Raw genomic sequence first — 25,015 nt, 5'->3', positions numbered from 1 at the left:
GCTGTCGAACCTCGGTGGTGTCTTGCCCCAAGGATTTCCCCTCTGCAAGGATCTTCAGCTGGTGTTTGTGGCTGAAAGTAGCAACAGTGATTTTCAAAACATCATTTTTGACAGTTTCATGCCATTCTACCAGCACCGCAGCTTATTCCTCAACCAGCTCTGCAGAAGCCGTTGCTATTTCAAATCTATTTCCAACCCACACTTGTAGCCAGCTTAAGTACCATAATCAGTGTGATTCCAAGGAGAATCAGACTTTGGGTGTTATTAGGAGATAGTTTATGATACATAATAAAAATGATGGCAGGCAAGTTTTAGAGCAAGAGATTTTGTTCCTTTTTTTGAGATGGAGATGATGTTTGCTTGCTGCTGCATCTTGTCTCAGGCAATTTGTAACAGGAATTAAGTGATCAATTAATCAATGGCCTAAGCCTTTTGCAGCTTCTTTCTCCTTCCACCGCTCATTTTGATCTTTTACTGGTGACACATGCCAAACAAGGCAGAATTCAGAATTATAAGGAGTTCCTGGATCACCCAAAACTTCCATGACGGATTTACCACAAAAGTTCAGTAGTTAGGAGCTGCAATAGACTGGGTGACCCTGGGCTATTTTGGAAGTTTCTGTTTCCTTCTGAACTGTGATACATTGCTCGGACCTTTCACATTAAGGTTAATAAACCAAGTCCCTCCCAAAGACCGGAAAGGAATCAAGTTTTAGTTCTTACCGTTAGGGTATTTCCTGGGTTCCCTTCACAGTACAGTGTCTTTCCTGGCTCTGTCTTTACAGGTCAGTTATTTAACAGACCATCTTCATTTTCTACCCTGTTCTTGCAGTAAATGCGCCAGTGGCTCTTGCTTACAAACAGTGAATAATGCCGACAGTTCCCTGCGTGGAGATGGCAACAGCTACAGCTCCAAATAAATACCGCAACGCAGTATCCCCTCTTTATCTTCACGTTTCTATTGCAGGCTATAGATTTTTTTTCCCTTTATTAAATTTGAAGGTTAATTTAAAGAAACCTAAATCTAAAGCTGACTTGAACATAAGGTTACACTGTGCTCTGTTTAAAAGAATTGTGTTAAATTGCATTACCTTGCCTTCTGTTTAGTGGAACAGAAGAATTCTGTTGTCCTTCACAGACAGCAGGGCGTAATGTAGAAATATATTCATCCTCTGGGCGAGCTGTAATGATTAACATAGCTAATAAAGACCATGAATATTTAGCAATATATTCAGACACCTCAGCTGTAATGAGAACAGGTTGAAAATGACCCTTAATCTTGTTTGACCCCCGGCATTCAGATTTCGCAGGCACCATCGCGTTCCTCCTTCCCGCAGTCACCGGGGTGAGCAAGCGTTAACGACTCACTGGTGCCCTTGTGAAATGCTTCTGGTGAGAAGCTGCAGGATTGCCTCTCTAAACTGTACATTGCAAATGTGAATTTTAGTGCCTTACGTTTCTGGTTAGCTCTGGGGCCAGAAATTCTAATTTAAAGGCAGATTTTTATTTCATTTATAGTGTGATTCACAGTGCGGATGGAGAAACGGAGGGACGGAAAAAAAAGAGCACTCTGAGGGTTAGCGACAAACCTGGCTGGGTGTGCAAGACCTTCCAGCAGCAATTCCTATGCTGGTTCCCTCAGCTCCGTCCACGGCCCCCGGCCGAGCGCCCTCTGACCCTCTGGGTGCCGGTGGGAGCCCTGTGCCCAGCCGGAGCCCCCCGCTGCCAGCCGTCAGTCTTCTGCTCTTGCCTCCATTTCACAGGGGGCCAGGCAGAAACCATGGGCTCTTGGGGTTCGGGCCGGGGAATTAGCAGCTAAGACGTTCATTTTAGTCCTCGGTGCATCCCTGCAAAGCGATCCTTACATTTTAAAGCAGCGGGGTTGCTGAAGCCTGCGAGTGAGAGCAAAGGGAGGCTGGTGGCCTCAGGAAAAAGGACCGGCTATGGCTTGTGCTCTTCTTTTCCTCTGAACTCAAACATAAAATCCAGCTGGCTCACATGTTCTTGCCACAGGAAAGGTTATTTTATATATTTATACATATATATACACACATATATATATATATATATATATAGGTCTTACCTGAGGGTGACAGAAGAGCTTGCTCAGGAGGACAGACGCCTCAGCTCTAGAACAGGCTTTAGAGGAAGATTCTCTCCCTTTCCCTGTGGATGATTTCACTCATCAGCTGCCCCGGTCCCAGTGCCCACACGCCGGCCCAGCCAGCTGTGGCACAGCTGGCCCCACAGGAGCCCGGCGCCCAGGGCGCGCCTTTGGGAGAGGCACCGGGTTGCAGGGTGCCCAGGGAGAGTCCAGCCTGCAGCTCAGCTGACCGCCTGCAGACTGGTATAAAAAGGGACCATAAAAAAACAGAAAAGGAAGGACACTGGCAACATCAGCTTGGCTACTATCCCCTGTTATAGAAGCTTAAAATAGCACGGAAAGCCCAAGTAGTATGCTGGTTTCCATGATTTTTATTGTTGGAAAAACTAAAGGTCTTTTAGAAACTTTAAGAGTTCTGTTTTACAACCTTTTATCTGTTTGCTCCTTTGAGCACTTATCATGTCTAGCCCTAATGCTTGGTAAGTGAAGAACATCGACCGTATTTTCATTAGCTCAGAAAACTGGCATAGCAGCAAATTAATAGAATGGGAAATAAAACGGGCTGTGGCCAAAGCCAGGGAACTTAAAGGAGGAAAGGCAGAGGGAAGGGATGCTTTACACTAAGGTACCATTCACAGGAGCGCATTGTGCATGCAGCTGGACCTGAACAGAGACCCCTTCATCCGCGCGGGCAGCTGAGGAGCCTGGCTGGCTTCGCCAGAGGCAAAGGTAGCGCTGACCGTGCCTGCTTCATTGTCCCTTTGCTGGCCGACCGTGCCTGCTTCATCGCCCCTTTGCTGGCTGACCGTGCCTGCTTCATCGCCCCTTTGCTGGCCGACCGTGCCTGCTTCATCGCCCCTTTGCTGGCTGACCGTGCCTGCTTCATCACCCCTTTGCTGGCTGACCATGCGTGCTTCATCGCCCCTTTGCTGGCTGACCGTGCCTGCTTCATCGCCCCTTTGCTGGCCGACCGTGCCTGCTTCATCGCCCCTTTGCTGGCTGACCGTGCCTGCTTCATCGCCCCTTTGCTGGCCGACCGTGCCTGCTTCATCGCCCCTTTGCTGGCTGACAGTGCTTGCTTCATCGCCCCTTTGCTGGCTGACAGTGCCTGCTTCATCGCCCCTTTGCTGGCTGACCATGCGTGCTTCATCGCCCCTTTGCTGGCTCCCGCGTGGTGACTCCACGTTTGGCACCAAGCGCCTGGAAACTAAAATGGTCACAGGGTTTAATGGCAGCCTAGCTCCTGCTTGTAAAAGATGCTGAGATCTTCTCGGAGCTCCTCTCCATGGGGAGGGGGGTGTGGACACTGTGTGTCGTACCAGCAAAACCAGAGCAGGAAGGGGGAGCGCCTGCAAACGCTGCTGCAGGCGGTGTGCTCACTGGCACGGGCCGCTGGTACCCCCGGGGAATCAGCCCGCAGCCTGCGTCTGCCTTGGCCTGCAAGCCAAAGCAAAATGTTCGAGGAAGTTATGCTGGGTTTTACCAAAACATTCTGCTCCAAAACATTCTAAAACATGGCTGTAAAGAACATGAGAGCTGGAGAACCTAACAGTAAAAAGGTAGGGAATTAAGGCTGCTCGTGAAAATTGGCGTTCTTTTGCTGTGCGTTATGCTATAGGTACTGCCATTTTCAGCTAAAAGTCTGCCAGATATGATTAATGAAATGTTATACATGCGTATCTGTATGAAACGTGTTTTCCACTAACCTCATTCTTGGGACAAGCTTTATTCTTTCATCTGGAGTTCTCCAATAAAAACAGGATTAGTCTGAGGCAGACAGAGTATGGTAAAAAAATGCATGGAAGTTACTTAGTGAGGCAAAGTCAATGGCCGTGAAAACCAGAGCTCTTGGCTGGAAAGTGGTGCTCATGGCACCGCACACCCTCCTGTCTGGGGCGATGGTGTGTGATGGCCAAGGGACAACGTGAACCTTCGGCGCTCCCGGCGACGGCTCCTGCTTTTCCCCCTCCTAGCCCAGCAGCACCTCGAGCTTTCCGCCCCGCGTTGCCTCTCCCGCATCCCGCATCCCACCTCCCCCGGCCTCTCCTCCCGGCTCAGCTCGGCCAGGCAGCCGCTGCTGTCCCCCTGCGCTGGGCTCAGCTTGTGCCAGACTGGTAGCAGCCTCAGCCGCCAAGCCTAAATCGATTTACCTGTGCTTGCTGAAGCCAAGGCGTCAATTTTTTTGTTTTGCCTTTGCATTTCCCCTGGTAATTGCAAAGGAAGGAGAGACTGAGGGTAAAGGTGGGAGGAACTGCACTGGTCTCCTGTTTGTTGTTTTAAGCATTGCTAATATATTCTCTGCCCCCCTCCATACAAAGTGGAGGATATGAGCCTTTCCTCCATTACATTTATATATATTTCTATTTCTATTATTTCTATTTCTTTATATTCATGTCTGTATACATACACACACTGTGGATGCCAGGATGCCATTTCAAATACCCTTCCGTGGCGCGTTGCACGTGCACGTCTCAGTCGGTGCCTGGGGCACGGGGGCCGCGCTTTGGGAGGACCCTCTCGGACACGACCAGGGTGAGACCTCGGCGGGGACAGGAGCGCGGCTCACAGCCTGCCCCGCTCCTGCTGCAGCTCTGCCGACGGAGCGGAGCCGGCCACGTGCCCCGGGTCCTGCAGCGCTCGCCCAAGCAGCATCGGGCTGGCGCAGGACAGAGCCGGCCTTCGGAGGCATCACGTGCTCGTTGCTCCTATTTGTTTTAAATTAACTGTAGGAGGCAAGAAATGATGCAAATTGGCCCTATTGTTATTGTACTTGATTGGGGTGTTTATTTTTAATCCAATAATTCCTTAAAACCAGCTCAGAGGAGATGAGGGTGAGTTTGAAAAGGTATTGAGTGGGTTGCAAAACCACTTTATTCTTTTGCTAAAACTCTGTTCCCCAACGCAGCCGCGTTCGAATCCAAAATCAGCCCATTATCCAGCCTATTGGCTCCCGTTAACATAGTATTTGTCACACAGAAATAGGCTGGCCAGTCACAAAAAAACTCATTTACCACCAGGACGCAGGGAAGGAATACAGGAATTTCACTGGGATAATAATGTGTTTTTGACAGATAGTAATAATTATTGGCAACAGGCTGTCCCTGAAGACAAAGAGTGTTTTTCATCAGTAAGGCTTTATGATTGGGGCCGCGATGTTTTTTCCTTAAAAATGAACTTCTGCTGCCAACAAAAGGAATCAGGCTTCCATTTTTAATCTTCTTGTTGTTGTTTTTGGTGGTGGTCGTTGTTGCTCCCAGTTTGGTTCCATCGAGAGGGTTTGCTCTCGCTAGTGTCCCCCTGACGCTCCGAACACCGTGCCGGGTTCCCCAGCCCCGGCCGCACAGCCGGGGCAGCGTGGGCCGGGGGGGCTGTCCCCTTCTCCGGATTTGGTGGGAATCGAAGGGCAGAGCCAGTCCCCGGGCTGCGGTTTCGTCTGCCCAGCAAAGCCACGGGGTGATGTTTGCACTTACTGCGCGGGTGACGCAAAGCAGCTGGAGGCGCTGGCATCCCAAACGCACGGCTGCGAAGCTTTTCAGCTGCTTTTTGAAGGCTGCATCTGGAGAGTCCCTGTGAGTCAGCCCCCAGGTTTGACAGGTGAGTTTGGAACATAGAAGAAAAATGGATTTCTGTCTCCTGGCAAACACATTCAATAATACGTGCTGTAAAATGTGCGGGTTTTTTTCATTCACTTTTAATTGCCCTGGTGTCCTGCAGAGAAGCAGTAATATGAGAACCGTGCACGCAGGGGAAAGCCTGTGGGAAATACAAAATGGGAAAATCAGAGAACGGTAAAAAATAATCTGTGGGGCAGGAGACGAAAGTGGAGAAGGAAAGAAACTTGGGACTGGAAATACAGTTCTCTCTAATGGATTTAAGTCTTCATTTTTAGCAGTGAAATTTAACTGTCCTCTAGCCCCCTATGCAGAGGAGACAGGCGCACACGGAAATTGGTGCAGAGCCAATTTAAAAGGTTCAGTGCCACAATGACTCTGTCAAGCAGAGCGCAGACGTGTACGGCTGAGCAAGATGAGCCCAGCGGGAGAGGTCGTTTATTCCGGCGCTAAGTGTGACCGATGCCTCCGGGGATGAGCAATTCCCACGCGAGGAGCAGCAGAGCACAAGGGAGCTGAGCATCACCCGGGCCTGTCCCTCCTGACGTGAAAACGAGCTGAGATTTAATTCCTGGCTTTCTCCTTGAGTTCACCCCTGCGAATCCCCTTCTCTCCCTGCCATCGCTCCCCTGGGGTTTCTGCTCTTCCCTGCTCGCAATGGACGCGCATGGGGAGGCTGGAGAGAGCGGGGCCGACCCCTCCGCTGCGGGCGGCTGCTGCATGGCCACGTCCCCCGCCGCCCGCACCTAAAGGCGCTGCAGCAGCTTGGCGTTGTGCCGCTGGCCCTGGCGACACGGCGGGTGCTCAGGGCACGGCCCTGGCCCTGCTGCCAGCCGGCTCCGCGTGGCAGGGACAACCTCGCACGCCGGGGCACCGGGCTGAGAGCAGGGACCAGCACGGAGAGCGTCGGCAGTGCCTTCCTCCCCTCCTTCCTCTTCTCCATGGCTCTCCCGCTGTCCTGGTTTCGGCTGGGATAGAGTTAATTTTCTTCCCAGTAGCAGGCACAGTGCTGTGTTTTGGATTTAGGATGAGAATAATGCTGATAACACGCTGATGGTTGAGTTGTTGCTCAGCACTGCTTATGCCAGGCAAGGACTTTGCAGCTTCCCATGCTCTGCCAGGGGCACAAGAAGCTGGGAGGGGGCACAGCCAGAACAGTTGATCCCAACTGCCCCAAGGGCTATTCCATACCATACGGCGTCATGGGCAGTATGGAAACTGGGGGGGTTAGCCGGGGAGCAGCGATCGCTGCTTGGGAACTGTCTGGGCATCGGTCAGCGGGTGGTGAGCAATTGCATTGGGCATCACTTGCTTTGGATATTGTTATTACTATTATTATTATATTGTTATTATTATTATTTTACTTTATTTTATTTCAATTATTAAACTGTCCATATCTCACCCCAGGAGTGTTTCTCGCTCTCACTCCTCCGATTCTCTCCCCATCCCATCGGGGCAGGGGCAGTGAGCGATGGCTGCGTGGTGCTGAGCTGCTGCCTGGGGCTGAACCCCGACACCCGCCCTCGGGTCCGAGGACAGCCTGTCGTGGGTTTCTGAAGGAAACCTTTGGAGGAAGGTGGTTTCCTCACTGGCGAGCCTCCAAGTCCAGGTGCGGTTTGGTGCCTACCTAAATTCTGCCAAACTATTCGTGCTGGGTAAGTAGATGTTAATGGCTTGGCTTAAGTTACCTTCGACGGACACAAAAATTTGGTCGGACAGTTTTTCCCCCACCTGAAATGCACGCTGACCGTTTGTGAAAGATTCTTCTGTCACGAGTGAATGCCACCAGGCATCGGTGTGCGCTAACGAAGCAGCTGTGCCGGGTTACACCTCTGCAGAGCCGAGCGGCACAGGGCTCGCCTCCGCTTGCTACCAGCGGGTTTTCTGCCTCTCTTACTTGTGGTGGCTCGCTTTTCTTCGGCCCCTGTTGGGCTGCGTTTGAACATCACAGGCTTCTGTAGGGTAGGCAAGCGAATGAAGTGCAAAAGCAGGAAACCTGCATTTGCCAAGGTGTTACTGAGCACTCTTCATCATTTCTGCTACTTGCTTGCTCCACCCCAGCTTCGCAGTTTAGCCAAGCTGCCCCGAGGAGCACATGCTTCCCTCTTCTGACCCTTTTCTACAGAGAAAAGAGCAGCCTTTCTCTGGTCATGCGGTCCCTTTTCCTGCCTCTCCTCCCTGTAAGTGCAGGTTTTTGGTCCATATTTTTCATGCACCATTGTTTTTAGTCCAGATTATCTCAGCCCAAAGGTGGACAAGCAAACACAGGGTTTCAGAAAAAAGGTCTTACTGTAAAAATACTTGCTCTGTGCATCCAGAGTCTGCACACGAGGGAAAACTTAGAAAGCTCATGTGAGTTAACTGTTACAGATCATGCAGTCCTTGTTAATACAGGGCTCATTAATTAGCCCGGCTCTTGCTGTAGGCTGCTAAGCAGCATCCCATGCAGAGCATTTCATTAGCGGGAATGTCTCCTTCAGCCTGGCCAGACCTCTCCATCAGCTCCCCTTTGCGACTCAGTGCTCGCTGGGCAGAAGGACGTGCCCTCAGATGGGAGCCCCCTGTGAGAAAGATGCAAAGAGCCCACTTGCCTTGCAACAGCACCTCAGGTCTTAGATGAAGTCTGCTCAGAGTTTACTGGTCTACACAAGGACTTAGTGACTGGTCTCCACCTCTGCAGTTACTTCATCAGGGGATGCAAGTGCTGTATCTCAACACCCTACACGTTTCAGCCAAGTTCTTTAAAGCAAAAACCCATTGGTCGGGAATATTTGGCTTGGCAGGATCACTGGCTGCAAGCTGTGGCTGCTGTGAAAGGCAGGACACACGTCTGCATTCCTGCTCCAGAGACCAGCTCGGAGAACGCCCAGCGCACATGCCTCGTGTGGGCCAAGTGGCATTTACTGGCATCCTGCTCTGGAACTGGAGGCTTGTCAAGCAGTCACCCCGTGTGCTTTGAATGCCTTTGTATCAGTTCTGCATCCCAGCTGGAGATGTTCCTCCCGGAGGCAGTTGAGGTGAGGACCGTGTGTACCCCAGCATCTTGATATGCTGCCAGCCTCTCTGCGAACTGTGGCCGAGGCGGCACCAGGAACTGCAGAGGTGGGAGTCAGCTGCCTTCTGACCACCTAGGAGCTGGTTTTCAACCCCACGTTCCCTCCTTGCATACAGTATGGCCCTCCTGCCAGCTCCGGACCACAGATGTCTGCTTTTATCACAGTGCCGAGAACAAGAACCCCAAGTACTTTGAGGGGAACACGGTTTATCATCATCATACCTTGTGCATCAGCCAAAAATGAGGCGAGACCAGACAACACAAATGCTCTGAGGCAAGAAGCAGAGCGGGGTGTAAACCTCTTCTTCAGAGGGAGCTCCTGGTTTGGGTGTAAACATCTGCTTTACATGGGAGTGGTCACCCCAGGGACTTCTCCAGAAGAGCAGACCCTTGAGGTAGGGCCAAACCCACCCACACCTTACCTACTGCAGCATGCCCGGTCCTCAGACACCTGAGAATGAGAAGTCCTGGATGGTTAGAGCCCCAAAAGCAGGAGGCACTCGAAGGTAAGCCAAGGCATACGCTGAATTCCCATCCCGACAGCACGCAAGAGGCTGCTCTCCCAGCAGATCCGCCTCCAGCACAGCCTCCCTGCAGCGAGCCAGCGGCCCCAGGCGAGCTGCTCTGCACGGGCTGGGCTCGCAGCCAGGCCAGGAGACCTGCGCCTCACCCGTGGCAGGGCCGGGCTCCTCCGGAGCCTGCCGCACGCCTGCCCGCGCCATCCACCTCGGGTTTTACTCGGGGCTCGGTGCAGGTAGAGACCGACTCCTCGCAGCCCTTCAGTACAGCTGGCTGTTCTCAGGGCAGCAGCAGATTCATCGCGCTGCTAACTCGGGGTGTGTCGTTTCAAGCATCTGTCAGAGCAGAGGCCCCACGCACCCAAGGAACTCCATGGAAAAGGCTTCTTTGGAAGCCACGCACGCTGAGTACCTCTACCGATACTACGGTTTTGCATTCAGTGATGAGTGACTGTTCTTCCGGGCCTTGATGTCAGAGGCTTCTCCATCCGTGCCTACCGCGCTGCTGTAACGGCAGAGGCACGGTTAGCGATGCAGGGCGGCACGCAGCAGCATCGCGTGGGGGTATCTTCACACCAGGAATGAGCTAAAGCAGTGCCAGCACCTGTAAAGCCTGCGAGAGTCTGGACAAGTATAATAGCTTTAATTCGAAAAGAAAATCGTATCCTTCATTCTAATAATTATTTCAAACAGACCAAGTGTAAGGGCATGAACAGACTTAACGAGCACTGTAATTACTGAGCTTAAAGAACAACTGCTCCTCAGCGAAGCTTCAGGAACAGGAGCTCCTTGGGCATCGTCTATGGGGTCCCTGCCACCTCCCCATCCCCAGGCCCCGCGACAAACCCCGCCTGGGATTTGACCCTTCTGAGGAAGATCAAACCTGCAGAACAAATAGCAGCCGCTGCCCCCGGTCGGGGCAGGCACCTCGCGGGGAAGGGGCCGGGGGCCACGGCTGCTCCTCTCCAGCAGCGCCCATTTAAGCTGCTTCTGCCCCATTCCCACACCAGCATCACGAGGACGACGGACTCGGCTGCAACAGCGTCCGCTTTGCAAAGGGCCACCTGCCCCTCCCGGGCGTGCTGCTCCGCGGGACCCCCGTGGCTAGCACACGCGGCCACCGCCCCGGCCGCACGGATGCCCCCCGGGCTGGGGCTGCCCCGTAGCCGCGGGCGGGCAAGGGGCTGGGCGTCGCGGGCAAGGGGCTGGGCGTCACGCCCGTCCCGACGCTCCCACCCAACAGAGACACCCGCGGGCGGAGGGAAAGGAATCAAAACTCACCGAGCATCACCACCTCCAACCCTGAAATTTATTTAACTACAAACACACAGCATTCAAGAGCACCAGGTCTGGGAGGAATGTGGGGCACGCACACATCCCTTGTTTAACAAAATGGGCAGGAGCTTCAGCTACTGCTTTATTTGAATACAGACATCACCCCAAACAACAACAGGAACAACTCTACTTCAGAATTACAACGGTAGTGACACAGAATTTACAAAAATATAAATAACCTATTCGTAACCTTAAAGAAAAATAACATCCACCATAAAAAATACCATGTATTCCCCTAGGTAAACCATGGCTACAGAAATGTATTTCTTTTAATTATTTTTTTTTTTAAAAAGCACCAGAGTCTGTATTATTAAGTAATCCAAACAAAAGACATAGGGCATTTCCCCCTAACACTTGCAGACTTTTCCAAGAAGTGTGCCCAGATCATTCAAACCAAGTTTTCTTCAGTACTGCCTGCTTTTGCAAGAGCATACTGAAGGTACAATTCTTATAAGCACCCTGTTCAAGAAAAGCACCCAAGGATGTACTAACCACTTGTTCATTTCAATGAACATTTTAATAGGATTTAAGTATGTGCCTATTTTTAAATCTGTGCTTAAGAGCTTTCCAGAACAGGGCTGGACTTAAACTTATCATATAAATTCCTCTGCAAATCAGACTTCCAGACAAGAGTGGTGTCAAAAACAATCGCTTGTAAAAAAAATAATCCCGCCGCACAAGCGTTATTTCCATTGTTCAGCCCCAGCTAAAGTTTGCACAGATGCTGAATTATTTGATTTCTTTCCACTCTTTTTGAGCCATGCCAGCTTGGCACGAACAGCTTCCTGACGCTGCAACGCAAGATCCAGCACTATGGGAATTTCCTTCCCTTACATTCCATGTGTTGTGCTGAAAATACTATTAAAAAGCAAAAGTCAAGTATCAAGTCCATTGGTTCCCAGCTAAAGGAATTCACCACCCAGGGACTGCCGCCGCTTCCGATGTCCAAGCTGCAGCGTTTTGCCCCGTTTTCCAGGCTCTCGTGGTTCCCCATCTCCCGAGGGCTTCTGCTGGGCTTGTGGCAATCCGGCCAAAGGGGTCCCGGGGGGGGCGTTAAAGGCCACTTGTAGAAATTTTGGCCCGTGTAAACACAGCCGGTTTTGTCACCGCAGCTGGAAAGGAGGGTGCCCGCCACGGACACCAGCGAGAGCGGGGAGCAGCCCTTGGGTGGGAGCTGAGGGGGCTCCACCGCTGAAAAGCCCCGTCCCGCAATGCTCTCGTGCGGGGTCAAGCCTCCCTGGAGCACCAACCGCGGCGACTTGCACCGGGACCACGTATGAGGCTCTGGGTGTGACCAAGAACAGTTAAAACACACTTAAACGCGGCTAAAACCAGCCCTGCCTCGCGCTGCCTGCTCCTGCCAGCCCAGCGCCGCAGGCAGCGTGCCCAGCGGCACGGCTGGGGCACGGCACAAACCCACCCTGCGCGCTGCGTACGGCACGGCACGCACCCACCCTGCACACGGCGTACGGCACGGCACGCACCCACCCTGCGCGCTGCATACGGCACGGCACGCACCCACCCTGCGCACGGCGTGTGGCACGGCACGCACCCACCCTGCGCACCGCGTACGGCACGGCACGCACCCACCCTGCGCACCACGTACGGCACGGCACGCACCCACCCTGCACACGGTGTGTGGCACGGCACGCACCCACCCTGCGCACCGCGTACGGCACGGCACGCACCCACCCTGCGCACCGCGTACAGCACGGCACAAACCCACCCTGCGCGCCACCTCCTCAGCCTCGAGGCAGAGGTTCAGTTTGGACCATGCATAATATTGCTCAGACATCAAACAGCTGAAAAATAATAGTGTACCTTAAAAACTATGAAGGGAACGGGGTTGATTTCTTTAAAGAAGGGAGAAAAAAAAAAAAAAAAAAAATCCATCCACTGGGTCCAGAGCCCACCCATTGGCACACCAGCAGAACTACTCAGCATGCGCAGGAGGGACAAACGCGAGGACCTGCAGCGCACGCACGTGCGACGATGCCCTCGTTATTCCGTGTTTTTAATTTAGCAGCCATTCCTGCCCATCCCCTGTTCCCGAGGGACAGGAGGCGGCCAGCTCTGCTGTCCTGCCCGGCTGCCGCGGCGCTGGGTACCCCGGGAGCCCACCCACGGGTGGCACCGGTGACACACGTGCGCAGGGACGCACGGGACAAGCCACCCAGACCGGTTCCAACTTCAAAGCCGCAGCTGGTGAGTTGAGCTGCGTGAACGCTCTTACTCAGACGCTGTAGCTGAATTTATCTTAATTCCCGCTGGAAGTGACTAAGCGTGTCTACAGAGGGATTAAATATTTATTCGATTTTGTTACATGATTAATCCAAACGCTCTCTCCCTGCCGCAGATAAACTTCAAACGAAAAAACCCTGACCCTGGGCTGCGTTTGCTTTAGCAATACTTTTCCTGACTGCTCCGTAACAGACCAAGTATGTAACGAGAGCCTGACTAACCCCAGCCTAAAACAGTACAAGGTCTAATATTTCTGGGTCTTGCAGAGCAAAGAGCAGTAAAACGACCTTGACTTTGGAAGAAACAAACAGCGGGGGAGAGCAAGTGTCACATCCAGCTGAAACTGCCCATGCCTCCCGTTATCTAACCACATCCTGAGCGCGTTCAAGTCTTAACAGCATTTAACGGGGAAAAGAAAAAAAGAACAGCAGCTATTAATACCCGTGTTGGGGCAGGTCTGAGGAAAGGGCTGCCTTCCCAGAAGGTTGCCCGCTTTTTTCCAAGTACTGTGGTCAGAGAAAAGGCAAAACCTGCGAGCTCAGCCGGGGATGCCCGGCGGGCGCCCGGGCAGGGTAACAGTGCCGCTTGCTGGCGACCGCCGCGTCGCCGCCACAGCCCGGGACCCCGGGGACGGGGTCCAAGGCAGAAAGCGGTCGCCGGACCCAGCCACAGCGTTGAGGAGCAAAGCAACAAAGGAGCGAGTGCCACCGGCTCGGCCCCGGCGCTGCCGCCCGGGGGTCCTGGGACAAGCCGGGGTGACAGCGGATGCCCCTCACAGGCGCCTGGCGTCGAACCGCCAGTCGTGAGGGGCTGCGGGTCGCCGGCGCCCACCGCAGCCCCGCTGCCAGCTGCTCTGCCCATGACCTCAGCGGGAACGGCATCCGCGGCCGGGCGCCGGCACCACCGCGTTGGCCCCATGCCGGCTGGCGGCCGTGCCGGGGCAGCTCCCGCATGCCTGGCCGCCCCCGCGTCGCCTCGCCCTGCGCGCAGGCACTCGCCCCCGACACACATGCCAGACCGCGGAGAGGCGGGCAGGGCTGGGCTGCGGCACGGGCTCCCGCTGCATCCCCCAAGCCCCGTCCGCCGGCAAAATCCCGCGTAAAGCCCCAGGGGCTGGGGGCAGGTCCAGGAGAACAGCCCGCACGCCTGCGGCCACCAGCCCCGGGGCACAGCACCCGCAATCCGGGGCGCCCGGCGCAGGCGGGACCGTTGCAAGCTCTGACAAATCCTCCAGGAGGAAATTAAAAGCAGAAGGGTGCTCCCCTCCCTAGCAGCTACTCCCAGAAACGAGAAAATTAGGCCATTTTTAGGCAGTGAAAAAAAAAAAAGAGAAAAAGATTATTTTAAAATAAAGCGGTCTCTGCCGCGACAGGCGCAGGGACGTCACTGCTGACTGCGACCCAGCCGCGGTCACAGGCTGCAGCCTCCGGCTGCCGCCCGGTGCTGGCTCGGCACCGGCTGCTCCCTGGGGTGCAGCAGTGAAGCAACCGTGCCGCGGCCGCCCCGTGTCACCGCAGGGCGGTTTGCAAAGCCTCCGCGCTCCGCAGACGTCCGCGGGGCCGGGGCGCGTGGCAGGGGCCCGGGGAGCGAGCCAGCAGCCTCCCCAGGCCGGCAGGCGCTGCGCTGTACAGAGGACGTACATCACCCCATCCCCGGCATCGGTCTGAGCGTCCGGCGAGAAAACTGCAGCGCTTCACAAAAAGGACACGAAGGGGAAGGCGCCAGGGTGGCACAGCGAGACCAAGGGCTGGGGCCCACCGTCGCAGCCACGGCCAGGTCCCCCGCCGAGGACAGTCTCCAGCGTGGAGGGAGAGGAGCGAGTGGAAAGTAAACCGGGGAAGCAGCAACCAGCATCTGGGAAGCAGAGCATGGGCCAGACGGAGGACGGGAAAGCTGGAACGGGAGGGAGGCGATGGCTGGGCCCCTAGGAGGGTTGCTGCCCACGGAGACCGAGCCCCGTGGCCGAGGGACCCCACGCCGAGAGCGGGGGCTGCACGGGGCTCACTGCGGAGCGAGAGCAGCGCGGGGCGGCACGGCGGCTGACGGCGCTCCACTGCCAGACACGGGGGGCAACGGAGCCGGAGAAAAACGGCCTCCGGAGGGGCCCGAGCAAACCCTCCCGCGCGGAGGCTGGGAGGAGGCACGGCCGCAGCCTCCCGGCACTCCCCAGAGGAGGGACGCTCCCCCTCGCGTCCTTCCGTTCCGCGATGCAAAGACCATCTCCACGTACTCCCCACGTGCACACCAGAGATTATGTGACCGCAGGGCTACCGGATCCTCTCCCGTACCAGTACACGCGGTGCCTGGAGCTTCCTCCGTCCCTTCCCCGTCCTCTCTAGCGCTGGCGGCCCTGAGCCTGGCTAAGCGCGAAGTGGTCGCAGAGCAGGAGCAAGGCGTCGAACCGCTGGAGCCGCTGCAGAGCTTGGGCCAGGAGCGGGATGGTGACCGCGTCTCCCGAGTAGGTGAAGTGAGTGACGAGCTGCTCAAATCCGGATATCCGTCCCAGCAACTGGGGCGCGACCCCCAGCTCCAGCGCCACGTGGCTGAAGTTCTTCACACCGTTCAAGGAAGGGTCCAACAAGAAGGCAAGTGACTGCACCAAGGAACGGGGCAGCTCTGCTACTGGGAGACCTGGGGGCAGCAACACAGCAAAGCGGGGTCAGAAACCAACCTATCCGGCTAGGATAGGGATAAACAGAGCAGCCAGACTCCAGCCCCTGTCCCCACTGAGCAGGTGAAATGCCACCCTGCCAGGATGGGTATCTCCTCCAACATCACTTTCAGAGCTCAGCAACATGGAGGTGGGAGCATTCAAGGCAACCTCACAGAAAATCTACCCTGTGAACTAGCACCAAAGGCCATGAAAGTCAGGTACGTCCCTGTGATGCCTGGCACCTCCACGTAGCTGTGGTGGGCTTCTGGAGGAGCTCCCTTCCAAGAATCTGCCTCTCTCTGCTACTCCAATACTTGGAGAACAAAGAGGAGGCTGGAAAGACGCTTACCCTTCGCCGTGCTGCTGATCTGAGTCATGAGGCTCTGGGCATCATCCACCTGGCAAGACAAAGACCCCAAGGTTGGTGGCAGGCTGGTGAGAAGAGCAATGCCTGTCACTGCTCCCAAGGTCCTCACAGAGGCTCAGAGGAATGGCACTTTTTCCAGCAGCACCATCCCACGGAGCCAACGACCTCCTTGGGATGCTCCAGGGCCTGCCAGCAAACCGCTTCCATAAACGGTCACCTGGAGCTAAGCTGTTAACTGCATCTCTCTGCCAGACATTTTCTGAGCCTCAATGATGTTAGTCACCGGGTTCATTAGGAGCTCAGCAGAGAGGGAGGAGGAAGGAGCTCCCCCGGCTGCCAGGTCAGCTTTCTGGAGAGCAAGAGGACAAGAACCACCCGAGAGCACATCAGTTAAAGCTATGCTTATACATTCAGTAAATTGACTCTGGTCTTTTGGGTGCTTGAAACCGCCCCAGCAGGTCAGGTCTTGTTGAGTCATGCGTCACTAAACATCTGGCAAATCATTTTTGGTAATTACCACTTAGTCCCAGGTATTGTTGAACCTCAGTCTACGTCCCTAACCCGCCGGCGAGCCCAGCACCTGTGCCCCAGGTGTCCGGCAGCGGTTTGGAGGATCAGCGGGGCCGGAGGAACTTACCGGCTGCTCTCCGCTTTCGGCGGTGGGATTTGGGCAGGCGGAGGGCGGGTGCCGGGCCCCCTCCCGCCCCACGCCACCGCTCTCTGCCGGCATCCTCTGCGCCGCCCGGCTCGCCGCGTCCTCCGGCCGCTCGCTGCCCACAAACTCCGCCTGGGTGGAGAACTTCTGGAGGTCCAGCTCGGTGCACTCGACTGGGGCGTGCGGCCACTTGTGCTGCATCTCGGAGGCGCAGGAGGAGAGGGGGGCCAGGGCCTCCGCCGCGCCCGGCTGGCCCTGCCTGGGGTCGGAGGGCGGCAGGATGCCGGCCAGGCAGCCGCCACGGCCCGAGGCCCGGATGAGGGGCTGGCTTTCCAGGAGGCTCCTGCCCAGCTGGGCTTTGGAGGCAGCACCGACCGCGACGGCTGGCGGCAAGTCCATCTCCGGCTGGAGAGAGGGGAGCTGGAGACCCACAGCTTCCCCGTCTGAAATGAACTGCACCGCTTCCACAGGGCCTGAAACCAGGAACCGGCACGGCTCAGCAAAGCCCGAGATCTGCTCCGGCCCCTTCCGGGGGTCTGCCAGCCCCACCATCAAACCCACTAGCCCAGGGCCTGGGGGCAGAGCTGGGAGCACCCTGCCAGGGGCCAGGCCCCTGTCCCCTGCACCACCGTGAGCAAAGACACTTCTGGGCCTTTCTGCAAAGTTTTGAGTGGGGTGGGTCCCTCCCCCAGTCGCAGGGAGAGCAGGAGCGGGCTGGGGGGATCAGGAGCTGCAGGGGCTGCGCGCCAGCATTTCTGGTACAAGGTCTGCAAGCGTTTGCTAAGAGGGGTCCCAAACTTCATTATGGTGGGACTCGGACACCGTCCAGCTCCATCCTTCCTGCCTTAAGGGCACCTCAGGAGGTCCTATGACCGTGCAAGCTGGAGCCCAGCACCACCCTCCCTCCCCGCAGGGAAAGAGGAAGGCGGCAGGAGCAGGTACCTTCTGCCTGCCTGTAGCAGGGGCTCAGGTTCTTCACACCCAGGCAGCAGGGACCAGACATCTGCTCCTCACACAGGAATCTGCCAGGCGCTGCTGCAGTTGGGAACATTGCTCGCTGGCCCGAGAAGTTCTGAGTCCTCAGGAAGACTTGGAGGATAGAGGAGAACCAGGCTGAGCGAAGGCTTGGCTTGCTTCCCCAGCATGTCCTCAGCTGTGCAGTATGTCCGCCGGCGAGGAGCCGGGAGCCAGCAGCTCCCTGGCACGCTGCTGGACGCCAGCGTGCCCAGACTCCAGCCACCAAACCTACTGCCCTCTTCCCTCACCAGCCCTACGATCCTGCCCTGCAAAGAGCCACTCAACCTCAGCCTGCCCCCGAGGAGCCCCAGGAAGAGAGGATCGCCAGTTCTGCCCGTGAAACGGCATTCTCCTCCTCCTAATTATGGTACTAAGGAGGAGGGAGGCTCCTCTGTGTCTTTGAGCAGGCAAAGCACTGCTTTATATCTGCATAGGTCCTACAGATATAAAAACCAGGATGAGGTGTTTATTCCGTACAAGCAGAGGAACGTTTGGGTCACTGTATGCTGCAAGAGCAGCAACGCGGGGGGCAATGCTCTGCACAGCGAGGAGGGGGCCACGGGCACATGTGAACAGCGAAAGGAGAAGGAAGAGAAGCACTGCAGGCATTGACTCACCTCGCTGGCACTGGCTCTTCCAAAACCGCTTGCAGTAGATGATGGAGAGTGCCAGGAGCACCAGTACGATGATGACCAGGGCACTGCTGGTCAGTGCAAGAAGGGCTGTGTCCTGCGGCGGTACAGTTGGGACGGCGACCTTCACCAGGTTTGTTCTGGACCGACCTGCAAACACACCAGCCGCGAAACGCTGGAGCCTAACCCTGAGGCTTGGGCCACCCCCTCCCTGCCCGTCCCTCTTCACGTGCAACGACCATGCCTGCCCCGGCAGGTCTGCGGGACAGCGGCTTGAGCTGTGGCCCACGGCGTAGGCTGGCCGGTGAGCAGGATCAGTGCGAGGATGGTGCACACCTGAGCGCACGCCTTTGACAGGGTCACCATGACTTAGCACATGCCACAAATCCGCTCCACCATGTTCTCACCACCCCCTCTACCCCAGAGCACCTCGCCCCGCCGCTGGCGAGGCACGGCACGTACATTGAGGCTCGGAGGAAGGCGTCTGCTTGGTGCAAGGGATGCACTCCCAGTCCAGCTGCCCGCTGATCCGCGCCTTGCGGTAAAACCTGCCAAGAGAGCAGAGGGTCTCAGCGGCGCACGGCCCCGCGGCGAGCCCTGGCCAGCCCGGCTCCGGACACATAGGCGGTTTGTCCGCCCCACGGCAGTGCGGGGAGCGGAGAGCCAACCCCGCCGTGCTCCTGCCCCGGCAGGCTGGGACGCCCCAAGGCAGCGGGTCTCCCCATCGCTGGCTGAAGCTGTACCCGCAGCTACTTTTTCATGTCTGTTGCCACTTCGGCCAAGGAGTGAAGTCATTCGAACTGCCTCCCCCCCTCACCGCGTCTGCTGAAGTGGGCGATAGCGATCAATAGCTCCAGGAAGCCACAGAAACGCCCCAGCCTACAAGTGCGTCTGGGAAGAGGCTCCTAAACCAGATCCCCAACTCGATCCTCCGTCCCAAGTCCCACTGCTCGCCAGCACGCGGTTTGTAGCCCTCGGGCATGTCACAGGCTGGTTGTATGCAGCAGTCTTCATTTCTGCAACTCCTTAAACCATCACCCAAGGCACGGTCTGTCCTCCTCTTTGGGGACCACCGACTGTAGTGGTCTACAGCCACTCATCTTCCAGGGCTTAGCCACCCTGGTGCCCACAGAACAGCTCAGGCCTGGAAGGAGTTTTCTTCCACTGCTCATTCATGGGAGCCTTCAGGTTCCCTTCTTTGGACCTACAAGGGGCCATCAGATGGGTCTGACTTGCACATCATTAGCAGCGTCCTCGAAGAGGCAGCCCGGGTCACCTGGGCTCCTCTTATGTCCCATGTTCTGGGTGGCCTCAGATAAAGCCCCCCCTGTCCATCCCCTCCCTGCGTGCTCCCAGGTGCGACCACCGCGGCTCCACGTGAGCCAGGATCCGGCCCCACTCACCCCGGCAGGCATTCCCTGCAGACTGCGTTGGCTGTCGCCGTGCAGTTGGACTTCTGGACGCGGTTGATGAGGGCACAGGAGAGGCAGGGCTTGCAGCTGTGATGCCCCCAGCTGTCCTTAAACTTCCTGGGAGGGCAGGCAACGCACTGCGCATCTCCCCCGCTGCCGTCGCCACAGTCCTGCAAGACACGAGGTCGGGTGCACGGCTGCGGCGAGGAGCCACTTCAGGTCCCAAAGCGGTACCGAGGGGAACGGCGTCCCTTCTTTGGGGGCAAAGGGTGGAGGGGGTTACCGCTCACGCGAAGGGTCCTCGGAACCCAGCCGAGAGCAGACGCCACCGGAGCGGCTCAGAGGGAGACACACGGGGAAGCCGTCTGCTGCCCAGCCGGGCCCCGCTGGCCGTGTTTAGGGAGGAGGAAAGCTCCAGCAGTGGTGTGCCCTGGGAGGCACCACTGGCGGGGCAGACCTGGGCGGGAAGCACCAGTCCCACCGATGAGGCCGGGCCGAGCCCCCCTGCAGCCGCGTCCTGCTCGCACCCATCCAGCCGCAGCCTGGCCGGGCAGCGCGGCTTCACCCAGCGCTACGGACCAGGAGGAAATTTGGATTTCTATTAGCAAAAAGGAAAGAGGGCACCCCGAGCGGCAACCTGAAATCCCTTCCCATCTGTTACTTCCATTGTCTCAGCCTCCCATCCTTGGAGGATTCCCAACAGGGAAACTGCTCACCATCCCTTCACACTGAGTCCCAGCTCTTCCCAACATGCCGGGACCTAAGATTATCCTTCTGAAGGCAGGCTGGCAGAGGATTCCCCTAGCACTGTAAAAGTCTTGGTGCCAGGTGATCCCTGGTCCTTCCAGAGCAGATGATTTACCTTGGAAAGCTCCTGCCCGGGCATGCAGTTTCTGCAGGGGGTGCATTTCCCATGCTCATCCAGGTACTCGCTCTCTTGGCAGCCCATTGGGGCCAGGAGCCTGAGGAGGAGAGGAAGAGAAGGCAGAGAGGTCACAGCCAGCCCCGACACTTTTAAGAAGAGCAGCATGCCCTTTTCTGGGCAGAAGTTTCCACCCTGGCCAGGATGGCAGTCTGCATTTCTCATGCATCAGGGACGGCACTGTGGCAGGAGGCGGCTGGCTGCTCCCACCGCACGGCAGGCTGCTCCAGCAGCTCAGGAAGGGCTTCCCAGCAAGGCTGGGGATGAACTGCCTGGTTTTGCTGCCACATCGCAGCCTTCATCACGGAGCAAATGAAATTTCATTTGCAGAATGAAGCTAGACCCACTGATTGCTCAGGTCGCTGATTTGCAGGAGGCCAGTGGACTTTGCCAGCCCCGGCTGTAGGTCTGGGCACCCCAGACTATGGGTAGAGAGCTCAGTCCCATCAAAGTCCCAGCTTTGGGACCCGGCAGCCCAGCTCTGGCCAGCGCGGCTGCGTTGGTCTGACACAACCAAACACCGGTGGCCGGCCGTGTCCCCGGCAGAACAGGACACGGACACGCACACGCAGCCCCGCTGTGCTGGCCGGGAGCCGTGCGGGCCGCCCAGGCTCTTGCCCTGCACACATTCCAGCTCAGCGCGGGCTCGCTTGCTGACATCTCAGGGGACCAGCAGAACAAGCACCCACCTCCCTCGAACACACCGTCCAGAGCCTTCCCGAGGTGAATTAATTAATGGCTCAGTTGAAGTTAGCGGCAGAACCGCCCCAGCCTCAGTAGAGCCACGGTTTGCACCTTTGGTGAGGGCGGCTCATAGGGGAACATGGGACCGGCGGCTCGCCTTGAACAAGCAACTCAGACTGAAGCTACAAAACTGAGCAATTTATTTGGAGTTTTGGGGCTGTCTGTTCATTTCTGCGTATTCTAGATGGGTTCTTACTGTGATGACAGAAACGGAATAAAATCCACCCCCACCAGACCAATCTTCATTTTGCTTTCCCCATAACTTTGCGCAGCAAATGAGGAGAGAAACAGTGTTCAACCAGCCTTGGGAGCAAAACTCTCTAACTTCTGAACACCCACCGGGAACAGGGAACACCTGGAAATGCTCTTTTGAAGACCACCACCCTGAACAGCCTGAACCACCTGGGAAAACCTGGCATTTCAACCAGAGCCATCCTGCTCCACAGCCTGGGGAGGGGGAAAGGCACAGCAGGGATGCCGGTCCCTGCAAGGCTTTAGCAGCAAGGGGGGATCGGGCGGCGGGGCCCCCAAGCACCCCCTTCCCCTCCCACCCGCACCGTTCCCGGGCACCGAACACAACGTCCCACAGCAGCATTCCTCCGCAGGCTTTTTCTGCACGCCTCTGCTTAATCCCCCACCACTCCCTTGCCGGCTGCCTTCTGGAAGCGGACACTTGGACGGGCTCCCCAGGCTCTGAACGACCAAGATTCATTCGAGATGAAGTCTGCCCCGGACGAGCATAGAACGTGAGTCACCCTCGCCGCGGCTCCCGCGCACGGCCGGGTCCCGTTAGCTGCTACAAGGAAAGGCGGCGCAAGCCAGGGAGGACTGGTGATGAGAAGCTAAGGGAGCTAAATTTATCTTGCAAGCATCTCGGGAGGGGCATGATCACTGCCTATAAATAGCGTAAAGGTTACTGACACTACCGAATAAATAAAGGAGATTTGTTCACCATCTCAGAAGGTGGCAAAGAGGGGGCTCGGTGCCAATGCCCAGGGAGAAGCACAGGGCTTAGCGTTAGGGTTCAGCGACCGGCTGGATGCAGCAGCAAAAATAAAAAGGGGGAAGACAGGCTCAGCAGGGGTGGCACACCACCACTGTGGAGGGCTGGCACGCTAGTGGCCCCAGCCCAACCTCTCGGTGAGCTCCGAGCCCGCACCCCCTCACCCCGCCGGCCGGTGCCCCTGCCCAGCGCAGGGGGGTCAGCGCTGCTGATGCTCTGCTCCGGAGTACGGAGTTTGGTTTAGGCTTTCACTCGTAACAAGAGCATAAAGATGTATGACACAGAGTTGCAGGCAACAGAAAAGGGGCCAAGACACCGGAGTCTGGAGAGCAAGGGGACTGATTTTCATCAGCTCTCCAAAGTGCTGTTGTAATACAAGAGAGACGTACTGGTGGAAAACAACCAAGCAAAAACCAAAACCAGCAGTCTTTTTGATGAAACTGTCCTGCGAACACATGACCACTGTCTCTCATATATTTACGGACTCTTCTGTGCTTCAGAAGGGTCTGCAGCTAGGGATACATCCCTCGCAGCCTAGTCCCCAGAAGAGGCACAGCTTAAACCAGTTTCCCAAATACAGAAAGTTACACAGGCAAAAGGAATCCCATGCCAGCGCAGCTCCACGCACGAGGACATCTGCCAGCATGACGGTATCACTCGGGGATGGCGGGGGAAACGGCGCACCGCAACCATGCCAGCAAAACTATTAAGCGTAGAGCAGGCCTGCTATTTCTCAAGCCACAATATAATGATACATGGAGTCAATGGTTTGTTGAATATCTGGCACGAAATTCAAAGCTGTGGGATTTTTTTTTTTTTTTTTTTACTTCTTATTTTAACCATACCAGCACCAAGACATTCAATTTGTAAGTGGAGCATACATCCAAACCATGCAGCACTGCCCCGGTAAAGCAGCAATTTCTGATAGTCTAATAAGCCACTAAAACAACTGGTCCTAATTAGCCGAAAGTAAAAAACAAAAACAAACAACAAAACCCTCCCACCTCTTTGGAAGCTGGAGGGGATCTCAAGGCGACTGCCAGAGCAACAGATTTTATTTGCCAAAGAGGAATATAAATATGACAGAGTATCAATGCACTTTTAAGTTGGAGGGAAGCAAAATGTACTGCCATCGTTGAGATGCATGAAATCTTCTACCTTAAAAACATCATAATTTGTCAAAGGACTCTTTTATTGTCTTGGTGGGACGACTTGCCCGAGCAAGGCGAGCACAGGGTGCTCCCCACTGCGTTATTACTCAAGACAGCAAAAACATGAGTTGCTGAATGAGTTTCACTGCAGGAGACAAAAAGAATTTCAACAAAGCTACAGTGCAAGTTGCAGTTCATTCACCCCCGTGACAGTTCTGGAGCTCTGCCATTTTCTTTTTCCTGTGAAAACGTAAATTTCAAAAACATTAGACTATCTGGGAATCTAAACTATTTATACATTTCTTTTGTGTTCAGCTAATGGATTCTGGTAGGAAAAAAAGGGCAAGGAAATCAGTAAGTGAAAGGGTACCCCAAAAAAAAAAAAAATCATCAGTGAAAGTGTTAGCGCTTCTGGTTCTCCCCACCTGACCACGGCCCAGCAGGTACCAGCGGGCAGAGGGCAGGCAGGGCAGAGGGCAGGCAGCAGACCCTGTCCTCTCGAGCCGTGGGTCTCTGCTCGCCCGGGACGGGGGGCCAAGACCCACCCGTGGGGGCTCCGAGCCCCCCGCAGCGGCGGCAGCTCCTCTGCGTCACCGCGCGAGCCAGCCAGGTGTCACAGGCTGCTGCTCGGCTGCACGACGGCGCAGCAGAGCCAGGCAGCAGCCGCGGCTCAGATGAGACACTTGTATATATCGGAGCACAACGCTGGAGAGCTGAGATCCTAAGTAAGGACTGCAAGTGAAAAGGAGGCGGGGGGGGAAAAGAAATGTTATCTGGAAAACATTACTGCATGCCTTGCGTATGGCAGTGTCCAGTCCCAGTCTCTCGCTCCGTCATTCCTCCGCTCCTGCTCATTAGTCTGCGCTCGTTTTGGCCGGACAGCGTCTCTCCGTGCCTCCCTATGCTACAAACCACACCGGCAGTGACTCTGCCACCCCTGAAGGATGCCTTGTAGATGAAGGACTGCTCAGGGAAGCAAAAAGAGGGGAGAAAAGGCTGAACCTGAATCTTTCCACGTGGCTTGGAAATCAGCAGGTTTTCCAATATACGTGAAAATTCTACTCACAAGATTGTCCACTACTTGTTTCACTTGGAGTGGCTGGGAGCGTGCGTTTGCCTTAGGAGCAAACAGCCCAACCTCAGGCGGGAAGCTCTGGGCTGGGCTCATCCCCCTCCGCTGCAACAGCCCCAGGCTGCACCACTGGCTCCCTACTCCTGCTCGCTCCCTACTCCGCTGCGGAGGGAGGCACCTGAAACACCACCAAGCCACCCCCCATACAGCACAGGGTGCATCGCTCCCGGTTTTGCTGCTGTTCAGCTTTGCAGAGTCCCGCAAGGCACCCGCCCAGACACGGGTTTATCCCTGCCCAAACCACGGGCTGCTCCCGGTGCACGCGGGAGCACCGATTCCCCCGGGGAGCGGGATCCAGGCTACAAACTGCGGTGAACACCCACGGCTTGAGAAGGGAGAGTTGCAGGGTGCTGGAGGCACACGACATCCCTGCGGGATAGGGATGGCTTCGGTCCCAGGCCACCCTGGGCTGTGGCTGCGGGCTCTATGCCTGGATTCACTGCATGGGGTTTGATAAATAATTA

General features: G+C 56.0%; 1 protein-coding gene across 1 annotated transcript; it reads right to left on the bottom strand.

Moving 5' to 3' along the window:
* Positions 1-15,198: 15,198 nt before the first annotated feature.
* EDA2R (ectodysplasin A2 receptor) lies at positions 15,199-20,548 on the bottom strand. Its single transcript, XM_075720804.1, has 8 exons — positions 20,462-20,548; positions 19,591-19,769; positions 18,650-18,735; positions 18,173-18,337; positions 17,481-17,627; positions 16,521-17,011; positions 15,866-15,914; positions 15,199-15,494 (listed from the first exon to the last, which is right to left on the bottom strand). The coding sequence occupies exons 1-8, from the start codon at positions 20,546-20,548 to the stop codon at positions 15,199-15,201; spliced, it is 1,500 nt and encodes a 499-aa protein (XP_075576919.1).
* Positions 20,549-25,015: the final 4,467 nt, after the last annotated feature.

The sequence above is a fragment of the Pelecanus crispus genome, chromosome 13 (genome assembly GCF_030463565.1).
Source record: "Pelecanus crispus isolate bPelCri1 chromosome 13, bPelCri1.pri, whole genome shotgun sequence".
In the NCBI taxonomy this organism is placed as follows: Eukaryota; Metazoa; Chordata; class Aves; order Pelecaniformes; family Pelecanidae; genus Pelecanus; species Pelecanus crispus.
The sequence above is the reverse complement of the archived record's forward strand: the minus strand, read 5'-3'. Positions and strand labels throughout refer to the sequence as shown.

Bases quoted from the DNA above. Each gene is read 5' to 3' on its own strand.
- EDA2R (XM_075720804.1), bottom strand. From the start codon at position 20,548: ATGGGCTGCCAAGAGAGCGAGTACCTGGATGAGCATGGGAAATGCACC. The intron at 17,012-17,480 runs GTACCTGCTCCT...TCCTGGTTTCAG, and splicing joins CTGCTACAGGCAGGCAGAAG to GCCCTGTGGAAGCGGTGCAG. The intron at 15,915-16,520 runs GTAAGTTCCTCC...TTGTCTTGCCAG, and splicing joins CCGAAAGCGGAGAGCAGCCG to GTGGATGATGCCCAGAGCCT.